A 12,082-nucleotide genomic window follows, 5' to 3' on the forward strand; every position below is an offset into this window, starting at 1 on the left:
GATAGAAAAAGTATTGGAAGTCTCTATCCGTGTGCTCCTGGAAGACACATGCCGCTGTTTCTTTCAATGCTTCAATGGACTGATATTCTGTTTAATGCGGTACACGCAAGTGCGTTGTCTTGATGCAGAACCCAAGACTTATTCTTACACAATTCAAGTCTTTTTTTCTTATTTTCTCAGAGTTGAGCACGGACCTCAAGGCAGTAATGTTGGTTAATAGTTTGATCTTCAGGAACCCAGTGAAGATACACAAATCCATAAAAAAAATCTTCATTGCTTTGAATCTTGGATTGCCTCATTCAAACTTTTTTCGCTCTTGGTGAAGTTGAGCACTTCCAATGCATGAATTGGCACTCAAAACATGGATCATATATGAAAAACCAAGATCAATCATGTTTTCAATTTTTCCAAGGAATTAGGATCATTTCTGATGGTAATCGAAGTGTCAGTACAATAATTTTCACAAGGTTCATTTTGTTCAACCTTGAGAATTTTTGGCACCAGTTTCACATCCAATTTTCTCATGTTACACTGGTTATGTAAAATATGCTTTATGTATTCTTTCTCAATTCCTACAGTTTCAGCATTTGACTTAATACTCAATCATTGGTCAGATCGAACCACGTTACCTTTTCTATACTTTTCATATGTTTTGATTTTAAGGGCATCCAGAGTGTAAGCCATTTTCAATGTATTCTCAGCTGTATTGGAAACCCATGAGACAGTCAAAAACTTGTGTGCGTGATAAACAGTCTTTGCCACGCACTTCTTTTAGTAAAATATAGTTTTCAGTAGCAGTTTTTAAAAGTTTCATATGAAACTTCATGACAATTCATTGATCTATTATTACACTTATCATTTTCCTGGTAAAAGGAAACAACAGCTCTTACACAAATGAAAGCTATGGCCACACTGATTTGTCTACAGAAACCAGAGTTACTGCATTCAACTGAGAAAGCTTCATGCTTCACAGCTACTGGTTGTTCATTTTTGGTGCAAGCATACTACTTCTGTGACAGCATCAATCCCATCATTTTATAGCCGCACTTTGTACACTGATCAGCTAAAACATAATGAACATTTGCTTAGTAGCATACTGATTCCACTTTGGAATGCAAGACAGCAGTGATTCTAGCTAATATGGATTTGACAAGCCCTTGGTAGATTTCCAAGGGCATCAGATGTCTACACACAGGTCACACAAGTCACGTAATTTATGGACTGAAGGTCAGTTGGTGCAGAGTTGATCCCCAATATATGCCACGTTTTCCAATCAGTTTCAAATGATTGAAAGTTGGTGGCCAAGAAATCAATGTGAGTTTATTATCACATCACTCAAACCACTTTAGCACAATTCTGGCTTATGTGGAGTTATCTTGCTGGACGATGCTGTTGCTGTTGGGGAAGAATCCTTCATGAATGCATGCAGGTGGTCCATAATGTCCATGCAATCCACAGTTGTCATGGTGCCTTTGATTACCACAACAAGTCCAATGGAACCCCACGTCAATCTCCCACACACTCTAATACTGCTTCCACTTGCCTATGTGCATGGCAGGCATTTACCTAGATGATGACTTAACCACACAAAACCAGTTAACTGGTGTAACAAGTAATGGTATTCACCCGACCAGACATGTTTCCACTGATGCACAGTCCAATCTTGATAATTCTGTATCCTCTACAATCATCACTGACAGTGTCATAAGGTCAACATGGGAACACTTAGGAGCCAATGTTGAACTTGAGCCTGCATCAGCACTGTGCCTGCACCATCATTATACTCAGCCACAAGTCATTGCCTATCCTTCTTCCAGAGCTCGCAAATGCCCGACCTCTACGATATGTGACAAGGTGTGGATGCCCAATAATGTGTCAACCACTCGTGGTTTCACCACCCTTTAATCACTTACAAGACTCTTTCCCTCTTGTTCGTGCGGTAAGTCTCCCCTGAACTGCGGTTCTGGGTGACTTTCCCCTAATCTACCCCTCTTTTTAGACCTCTGCAGTCCCTTTCCTTTACCCCTCTTCCTTCCCCTTCAACCCTTCTGCCTGACGAAGGAGCCACTGGCTACGAAAGCTTGCCTAATTACAACCCTCTTTTATGTGTGTTTTCTGCCACCATTTGGTGAGCAGACCTTTTATCTATCCAATTAAATTATTTTGCAATTATATTGTAGAAAATTGATTAATAGAGTTGACAGCATAGTCATGTTACCAAATTTTATCAGTACCTACTCACCTCTAATGTAGATGCTGTCTTACAGTTAGAGATACAACATACAAATGTGATGATGACAAGCATATTATGTTACATTATTTTTAGGGTTTGACATGTATTAAAGCACAATTAGTTCCATTTTATAATAGCCAAATTGTCAAAACTGCAATAGTGGGTTGTTAAAATAAAGAATTTTACCATCAAAGGTAAATGTGATGTTATTTTACAAAGTTTTGCTTGACTGTGAAACCCAGCTATGAGAAGCTAATATTTCTATTAACATTAATTGCTGTGTAGGATAGCCCACTATCCTACATCCATTCATACACTAGGTCCTTTCTTGCCCTAACTAAAGCAAAACATATGTGGTCAGTGAGAATTTTAATAGAAATGTAGATCTCTCATACAACGCCAACAAGTTTATAGGACTTATATCTTTTGTGTTCCCTTTCCTATTAGTAATTAAAGGTATTACAATCTTTTTTACAATCACATACAATTTTCTTAAACAAACACTATGTAAATAATTCTCCAAGTATTACATTCACCATATTATACTGTCTTTCTTGTTATTCCATTTTTCCGAGATGTTTCCATTGTTCGGTGTTCTGAACTGGGGGAACTATGCAGAAGTTTTTAGATTCTTTTAATTTCTTTATGTCTTCCATAGGATCACTGGCACCATCTGCCTTCCTCCAACCTATGAACTGTCTTACCCAGACAGTTATAGAGGGAGTTGCAGTTTATTAGACTGCAAATAATGATACAACTTCAGATTTTTCACATACAGAGAGAAATAATAACAGACAAAATCCTGGAACTGATTGATACTGAACCTTCAACCTCTAGGTTTGTAGTCCAGTACTGAGCAAACAACATTAATGTTCTTATTTTTACATGCTTTTGGAAGTAGAAGTACAGTATAAAATCACAGAATAAAACGTAGTTCCCCGTAATACCAATTTTGTACAAAATCTGGTTATAAACAAAGTTTTAAGCTACCCCTCCAGCAGCAAGACTAAAAAACTATCAAATGAAACCAGTCCCCTGAGTGTGCCACAAAAAGCTGTCTGTGGGAGAAACTTAGTGATCTCAAATCCACACCACAGTATTTAAGAACAGGTTAGTTTGTAAGAAAAAAAATTACTACATCAAGAAAGGGTTTAAAGTCATGAGCTGGACAGTACAGATATTTTAAATGACAAAAAAGAACCTATCTGGGAGGGTTAGCCACTAACAACTTTCATACTTATATGACATTAGTACTGCATAATTCTGAGGAACGTGATGCAGATAGCCAAGCAAGTTTATTATGATAGACACACCAGGCTACAAAAGAAAATAGCATGTGGTATATTGAAAGAGGAGACAGGTAAAACCGAAATGGAGAAGCAGCACACCACTTCAAGAATAAATCACTCACTGACAACATGTGTAGTGGAAAAATTAATTTTAATAAATACTTTATCTCTGGTACTAATAACACAAAGTTGCCAACTTCAATAAATAATGCTGAGAAAATCTCAACTCACCATTACAATAACTTTATCACCATCAGTATGACACACTTCATGAGAAAAAGAAAAATCTGCCTTCAAATCTTTTGATCTTAACTACTGTAGCTATTCTGATAAATATTAACAAAATTAATTAAAGGGTGTGCCTGTGAGTTTAATAAGATCTTAAGTTATTTATGTAACCAATCATTTATATAAGCAGAACATTACCTGATAAGCCAAGTCACACAGCAGTTAAGCTTCTGTAAAAGGAAAGATATATACCACTAAACTTTTGCCTGCATCTCAAAAATTTTAGAAAAGATTATGCCAAAGTAGTTTCTTAAGCACCTGAAAAGAGGTACTGTACTTTCAATTTCATATTTTGGATTTTGAAGAGTTCTTATATTGAGAACACTATTTCATGAAATGAGAATTTTTTCAACTCATCAAATAAAAAATTAAAAGCTATCAGTATTTTCTGTGACTTGTCAAAGGTGTTTGACTGCATAATTACAAAAAATAATTCATTTTTACTATATTAGAATAGCATGCCATGATAGACATTTTGCAGAATGGTTCAAGATTTTTCTAACAAAAAAAGGGCATTAATATGAAAGAGCAATAAGTATGTTATGTTGTCATCTGACTGAAACGTAATTGTGTGTGGTGCACCCATGCTTCAATCTTGGTACCTCTAACCATTGTGTCTATTAATGATCTTTCAAAAATTGCTCCGCAAAATTTCAAATTTGGTTTACCTGAAGACAACAAATGTATCCTCAGAAACATTAAGTGAAATGCAGATTTAAAAAGGACAGCTTATTAAATTTCAAAAAGAATTAGATCCTGCAAGAGATCTCCAACCAATGTAAGCACCACATGGAAAGAGATCCAAAGTATTCACATCATGGGATTACAGCTTGACAATAAATTCAGTTCCCAGATCTCCCCATTATTGGTTTATGGAATAACGCAAACATCTAACGTCTTGAAGTGTTGGTGAAAATAGCACACCTTTATCAGCAGGCAAGGTTGCAGTAATTATAGAAAATAATTAATTTGCTAGTAAAAACACACTGCTGACAGCTTGTTCAAAATTTTTAAGTCTTTAAATGACATATTTTTTTCTTAACAATAATCAAGGAGCAAATGGGTAAACAAGTCCCTTGTAAAGTTAGGGTTAATTGCAGCTTTTTTAAGTGGATGGTGTTCAAACAGAAAAGTATAATTTATACGCTCTAATAATAAAACAAGCTGAAAAAATATAGGTAATAACACCTTTGATAAGAAGTTGTAATGCAGTAAAAAAAGGCACACACCTGTGCATTAAGTAAATCTTCCAGATATTTAATTTTTTTCTCTTGTTCCTGTGTTACCTCATGAAGTGCCTTAATTTCCATAGGAGATGCTGCAGTTGTTTTCTGTGAACAACAAAAGTTTTACATGAGACTAATTCCAAGTCAAGAAGGTTGCTATCTAACCAACACATGTCTATCTATTGCAGCAGCAGTCTGGGGAAAAAAAAAACTTCAGTAACTTTGATATCCTATTTTGTGTTGGGCTTCTATCATTATCAAACTGCGCATCTCCGCAACAAAGTGTTTTGTAAAATAAACAGTTGCTAGATAAAATAAAGTTATGTCAAAATAATGAATATTATTTAGTCCAGGAAAGTAAAAGAGAGGTAGAGGAAAGGCAATTTGTGAGGTGTCAAAAAGCAGCTCATGTAATTAAAGTTATACTGTTCTGATTTAATGAATCTAAAAGTATAAAACAGAATATAATTATTTTTTGTTATTTTTTATTACAGCTTATCATATCTATTCCATTTCAACTGTAGCTTCCTACAATTATATTCTAGTGTTCATGCAAACAGATAATTTGACACACATTTCACAGAAATGACACTAATACTCAAGAGACACCTATACAAACAAACAAAAAACACCATTACTAATACTACCGAAAACACTTAAGTTGGCAATCTGGAGGAAATCAATGTTTTTATGCAGGGCAATACACTGATACTTTCACCAGATGTTGGCCACTGCTCCAAGCTGTGAAGCAGTCAGAGGAGTCTCCTTAACTGTACAAGCAATGGAAATTTCCTCAAGCTTGAGAAAAATTTTTTCTTCCAGTATATTAAGTTAGAAGTAAATACAAGAAATCATAACCTCTGTATGACAAAATTCATAGCAAGCTACAAATCTGGATTAATGAACACTCCACACCTAAAATAATGTTTACTGTGCTCACATACCTCTAAGAATAGTATCTATTCAAACAGCAAACCTGGGTAAATAACTTCAAAAGTAATTTCAAAGGCATTAGAATTAGGTATTAAACAGCCTAACTGAACTCAATGTTTTTAAGATGAGTAGTACACCAGGACTTTGCCACATAGTAAATGTGAGAAACCAGTTATGTAACTGATTCACATGGCAGTCCCAAACAGGCTGGAAGTGTAGATTCTCAACAAGATTTGGAAGCCTTTATATCAACTGAGAAACATTTATTCCCAGCTGAAGAAAGTAACAGAAAATTAACTGGAAAAAATTACAGATTAAGAAGAGAGAAAATTAGAGCAGGTAAGCATCCTGTATAAAAATAATATTTGCCAAAAGTAAATAACTAATTTTGGAATGAAAACAAATTAATTATAAGATTATTAACAATAATTAAACTACTTGGCTTGTTTATCATACAACTCTATTAATAAATACAATGAAATAATTTATCAGTACAAGTGAGGCCTCTGAATAAATAATGAAATTTGTATTTTTGTTAACAATGACATTTAAATAACTGTGAATTCTCAAATATAGTGTTACATATTAAGTGAGATGCTGTGAGTCATAAAAATTTGACTGAACACAATGACAGAAATACTTTCACAAGTATAATAAACTAAGTACATATTACACATTTCCTATGCCTACAGGATATTACATTAATATTTTGTCACATGTTTTTCACAGACATACAGAAGTTTTGTCACCATCAGCATCAATATGGAGAAATCTGTTAAGTTAGACCTTATAGCAGCTGCTGATAGAAATATGGGTATTGGACAAAAGAATATGCTTCCATGGAAGCTCACTTCTGAGTTCAAGTATTTTCTCAAAATTACAAAACCACCACAAGGACAAAGGAATGTCATAATAGTTGGGCACAGAACATGGGAAACAATGGGAGAAGTGGCTACACGTCCCTTTCCTGGTGCAATGAACATAGTTATTAGCAGGTCCATGACTACTGTTCCTTCTGATATATCTGACACAGTAGTGTGCAGTTCATTGGACAATGCAATTAATTTCATCAAGAACCTCCAGCCTCAACCATACAGAGTGTGGGTATTGGGTGGAGCTCAGATATACAAACTTTGCTTGCTGTCACCTTATTTTCATCGTCTGTATCTCACACGAATCAATCGAGTACATCATTGTGATGCATTTTTCCCTGAAGAATTCAAAGTGGAAGAATATGTGAGGGTTCAGGATCCAGATGTCCCACAAGGTATGCAGACTGATGAGTTTGATGGAACACAGTTTGAAATTTATGTTTATGAAAGACGTATACAAGAACATCTAGCAAAAAAGAAATTGTGACAGAAATAACAACGTGAAAAGTAAAATCACAGCCTCTATCAACCAAAAACCACAAATAAATTTACTTTCTCACATTATATGTGCATTTTTGATTATCAAACAGAAAAACTGAAAGAAATAACACTTTCTGTCAGAATATACTTCATAATTATTGTATAAGTTTGTATTATATCATAATTATTGTGTAAGTTTGTATTATAGTTTTCCAGTATAATATGTTGTATCCACCTGTTAGTGCTTAAGATGTTATAAGTACCAACAATAGAAACACCAAGAACACAGTCTTTAATTCTGGTTGGAGTATTTTGCATCTTTACAACTGATTACTACTCGCCAAATAGTAGAGGCACTCAGCAACAGACAGACATGTAGGAATGTTGAGAAATTGTCCTCCTCCTGACATAACTAAAACAAACACACACACACACACACACACAACTTTGAAATGTTAGAAATTTATTGTTCTTTCTACACATCTGTTCACTGGTCAGCATTTCCTCCTATATTTGAGGAGTGTAATCTAGCCTTGCACAAGCATTTATTCTATCCTCGATTTCTTATCAATATACACTTTTAATTTAGGAATGTAACATCAAATGTAGTGCACATTTTTATACACAATGGTTAAAACAGTCTTGTCCAAACAAATATTTTGTTCTTTCCTAGAGAACAATTGGTGATTGCTGTAGTACAATTGGAAATAATCTATGCTTTTTAACCACAAATCATATACTGGTACGTATACCGTGACAGTAGAGATAGAATTCTGACAAAAAGGTTGCAAATGGATGCCCCAAAATTTTTCAGTTTATTATTATCTAGATAAGAATATCTTTAAATTTCATGTTTAAAAAAAAATGATTCAATAGTTCTATTCCTGGCACTCCCTAAACCCATATTCCTGGTACAGTACAATGAAATGTGTTACTTCTCCTTACAGCACACACAGTCTGCATTACATACAGAAAGTTGGCTGAAATTGATAGCAGCATAATTTTTGGGTAAAATGTAAGTGTGCTGAAATGATACACTAATGGCAAATGGAGGTGGTGTATTTGTCACAGCAGACAAGACGCTCAAATCCACCAAAACAGAAATTGAAGCAGCATGCAAGATTGTTTCAAGTGTATCAGGTGTGGACATAAAATGGTAATTGGATCCTTCTATCACCCACAAGACTACCCTCCTAATGTAACTGGAAACTTTAGAGAAAACCTCAGTTCACTTGCATGTAAATTTCCCAATCATACTGTAATCATCAGTGGAAACTTAAATAATCCAAAAATCAAATGGGAAAACTACAGTTTTGTTAGTGGCATGCTTGACAAGACATCCTGTGAAACATTACTAAATGCTTTCTCTGAAAACTAACTAGAACAGATAGTTCAGAGCCCCACTCATCATGAAAATACAGTGGCCCTAACAGCAACAGACAGACCTGACCTTTCCAAGGATGTCCTTATCAAAGTGACCATGACACAATTGTGGCAACAATGATTACCAAAGCACAAAGGACAAACAGAAGGGACAGACATATAAAAACAGATCAGGGGTACGGCCATGGAAATCAGGATGACTCCTTCCTATGCCAAACCTTTTCATGGGTTACTAGGAGAGGGCTTTCCTGGGATCCATAAGTCTTCAGCCCCTGGTTTGGTTTAGATACATCAATGACATTTTTACCATATGGACTCATGCTGAGTCTGAACTGTTAAAATTCCTCGACACTCTGAATACCATCTCCCAATTAAATTTCACATGGTCCTATTCCGAATCCCATGCTACTTTCCTTGATGTTGATCTCGTTTTCACCAAAGCCCAACTACACACTTCCGTCCACATAAAACTTACCAACAAACAACAGTGCTTACATTGTGACAGTTGCCATACTTTCCATGTCAGACATTCCCTCCCATACAGCCTTGGCAATCTAGGTAAACATATTTGTTCGGATGCAGATTCTTTACAGCAATACACCACCATTCTCATCTCAGCCTTCACTGCACGTAATTAGCACATCAGCCTAGTACAAAAACAGAATTCCTGGGCCATTACATCCAATCCTGGTAATACTGATCCCAACAAAAACCATCTTCAGAGCACACTGCTGGTAACTCAGTATTATCCTGGTATGGAATGTATTGATCAGTTACTTTGACAGGTCCATGACTTCCTAAAATCATGCGTTGAAATGAGATCCATTCTATCTGAAATTTTGCCCACAAAACCTAGAACAGCTTTTTGTTGCCCTTCCAATCTTTGCAATATTGTTGTCAAACCCTATACTCCTCGTTCACCCATCTCCCTACCCTATGGCTCCTACCCCTGCGACCATCCCCGCTGCAACACTTGACGTACGCACCCTCCTACCACCGCTTATAGGAGCCCTGTAACTGGCAAAACATATACTATCAAAGGAAGGGCCATCTGTGAAACAACACGTCATACTAGCTGATATGTAAACACTGTTCAGCCTTTTACATTGGCATGACTACCACCAAATTGTCAATTAGGATGAATGGACATAGGCAGAGGGTGTATACTAGCAACACACAATATCCAGTTGCAGAGCGTGCTCTACAACATAAGAATCATCATCTCAGCACCTGATTCACCACACATGCCGTCTGGATTCTTCCCCCAGACACCAGTTTCTCAGAACTTTGCAGGGGGGAGCTAGTGCTACAACATGTCCTTGGTTCTCGTCACCCACCTGGCCTTAATTTATGTTAATTTCTTCTGTCTCAGCATTTCTTCACATTAACTACTCTTTGCTTCACTCCCTTTTTTGTTTTCTACATCTTTCATTGTCTTACCCACCCATGTTTTACTGCCCCTCTCCCACCTCTGTTACATAGAATGCACTCTGCTTTTAACTTCTAGTAATTCATGCATGATGTTTAAGCAGTAATCTCTGTGTTGAATATTACCCTGTCTTCCACCTTTAAGCTCCCAGGTTTTCAAATCTTGTCTGATGCAGTCCCCAACAATCAGTTTTTCACTTCTCATACTGGGTGGTAAGTCTCCCCTGACCCACAGTTCTGAGTGACTTTCCCAAAACTTACCCCTTTTCCTAGACCTCTCCAGTCCATTTCCTTACCCCTCTTCCTTCCCCTTCAACCCTTTTGCCTGAAGATGGAGCCACTAGCTCCGAATACTTGCCTAGTTACAACCTTCTTTTACATGTGTGTTCTGCTGCTGCTTGGTGAGTAGCTTTTTATCTATCCAATTAAATTATTTTGTCAAAACAAGAAGAAAGATGTATATATTCAGTAAACTAGATAAAAAAGCAGTACTGTCATATCTCAACACAAAACTTGAGACTTTCAGTACAGGACATGAGCATATACTGGAACTATGGCTCAAGTTCAAATAAGTAGTCGTCCATGCATGGAGAGATAATTGCCCAGTAGAACAGCTCATGTTGGGAAGAACCCTCCACATGGTATACAATCACAATAAAAAGCTTCTAAAGAAAGAGAGACTACTGCATAATAGGTGTAGGACAAAGCATAGAGCTGTAGATAGAGAGATGCTGAATGAAATGTGTTTGGCTGTCAAGAGAGCAATGTATAAGGCCTTAAATGACAACAATAGCAGAATATAATCAAATGATCTCTCACAAAACCCAAGAAATTCTGGTCATGTGTAAAGGCTGTTAGTGGCACCAAAGTTAGTGGCCAGTCACTCATGAACCAGACAGAAATGAACTTCAGGGTAACAAAGCAAATGCAGAAATGTTTAACTCTGTTTTCAAATGTTTCTGTACACAGGAAAAAAACAGGAGAATTGCCCCAATTTAATTCCTCATACCACTGAAGACATGAGTGAAATCAATATTAGTGTCAGTGTGTTGAGAAACAATTGAATTCATTAAAATTGAACAGAGCTCTCCAGGATATAATGGGATCCCTATCAGATTCTACACCCAACTCGAGGCTGAATTAGCCACTGTTCTAACTGTAATCTAACATACATCCCTTGAACAAGAAACAATGCCCACTAGAAGAAGGATGAAAGCACATGTCTCACCAGTTTACAAGAAGGACAGTAGAAGTGATCCACAAAATTATCATCCAATATTCTTGACACTGATTTATTGTAGAATCTTAAAACATATTCTGAACTCAAACATAATGAGGCATCTTGAAGAGAATTACCTCCTCCATGCTAACCAGCATGGATTCTGAAAACATCAATCATGCAGAAGTCAACTCACACTTTTCTCACATGACATACTGAAAGCTTTGGATCAAGGCAACAGGTAGATGCTGAATTTCTTGTTTTATGAAAACATTTGACACAGTACCACAACTATGCTTATTGCAATCAAGCAAAATTTGTGACGGGATTGAGAACTTTTTGGTAGGGAGAATGCAGCATGTTTATCTTGGTTGCAGAGTCATCATCAGATGCAGAAGTAACTTCGCGTGTGCCCCAGGGAAGTGTGTTGGGACCCTTGCCATTCATTTTTTACATTACTGACCTAGGAGATAATATTAATAGTAACCTCACACTTTTGCAGATAATGCAGTTATCTACAGTGAAGTACTGTCTCAAAAAAAGGTGCATAAATGTTGTCCAATCTTGATAAGATTTCAAAATGGTGCAAAGACTGACAACTTGCTTAAAATGTTCAGAAATGTTACACTGTGCACTTCACAAAATGAAGAACAGTACCATCTGATTATAATATCAACCTGTCACCGATGGAATTGGCCAACTCCCACAAATGCCTGGGTGTAACACTTTCT

At 36.4% G+C, this 12,082-nt stretch overlaps 2 protein-coding genes across 3 annotated transcripts in view; one reads left to right on the top strand and one right to left on the bottom strand.

The window, feature by feature from the left end:
* LOC124595659 (zinc finger protein DZIP1) overlaps window positions 1-12,082 on the bottom strand; it is a 282,685-nt gene that overhangs the window by 238,934 nt on the left and 31,669 nt on the right. Inside the window, exon 6 of the mRNA XM_047134501.1 lies at window positions 5,040-5,141. Within this exon, the coding sequence (XP_046990457.1) occupies window positions 5,040-5,141 (102 nt within the window). The remainder of the gene's footprint in view (window positions 1-5,039; window positions 5,142-12,082) is intronic.
* LOC124595660 (dihydrofolate reductase-like) overlaps window positions 6,175-12,082 on the top strand; it is a 35,770-nt gene continuing 29,862 nt past the window's right edge. The window contains exons 1-2 of one of the 2 annotated variants that reach the window (XM_047134504.1): window positions 6,175-6,308; window positions 6,699-7,236. In XM_047134504.1, the coding sequence (XP_046990460.1) occupies window positions 6,732-7,236 (505 nt within the window). In that variant the 5' untranslated portion in view covers window positions 6,175-6,308; window positions 6,699-6,731. Of the gene's footprint in view, window positions 6,309-6,698; window positions 7,367-12,082 lie in introns of those variants that run through there. The other variant, XM_047134503.1, reaches the window with a different exon arrangement.

The sequence above is a fragment of the Schistocerca americana genome, chromosome 2, assembly GCF_021461395.2.
Source record: "Schistocerca americana isolate TAMUIC-IGC-003095 chromosome 2, iqSchAmer2.1, whole genome shotgun sequence".
Classification (NCBI taxonomy): domain Eukaryota; kingdom Metazoa; phylum Arthropoda; class Insecta; order Orthoptera; family Acrididae; genus Schistocerca; species Schistocerca americana.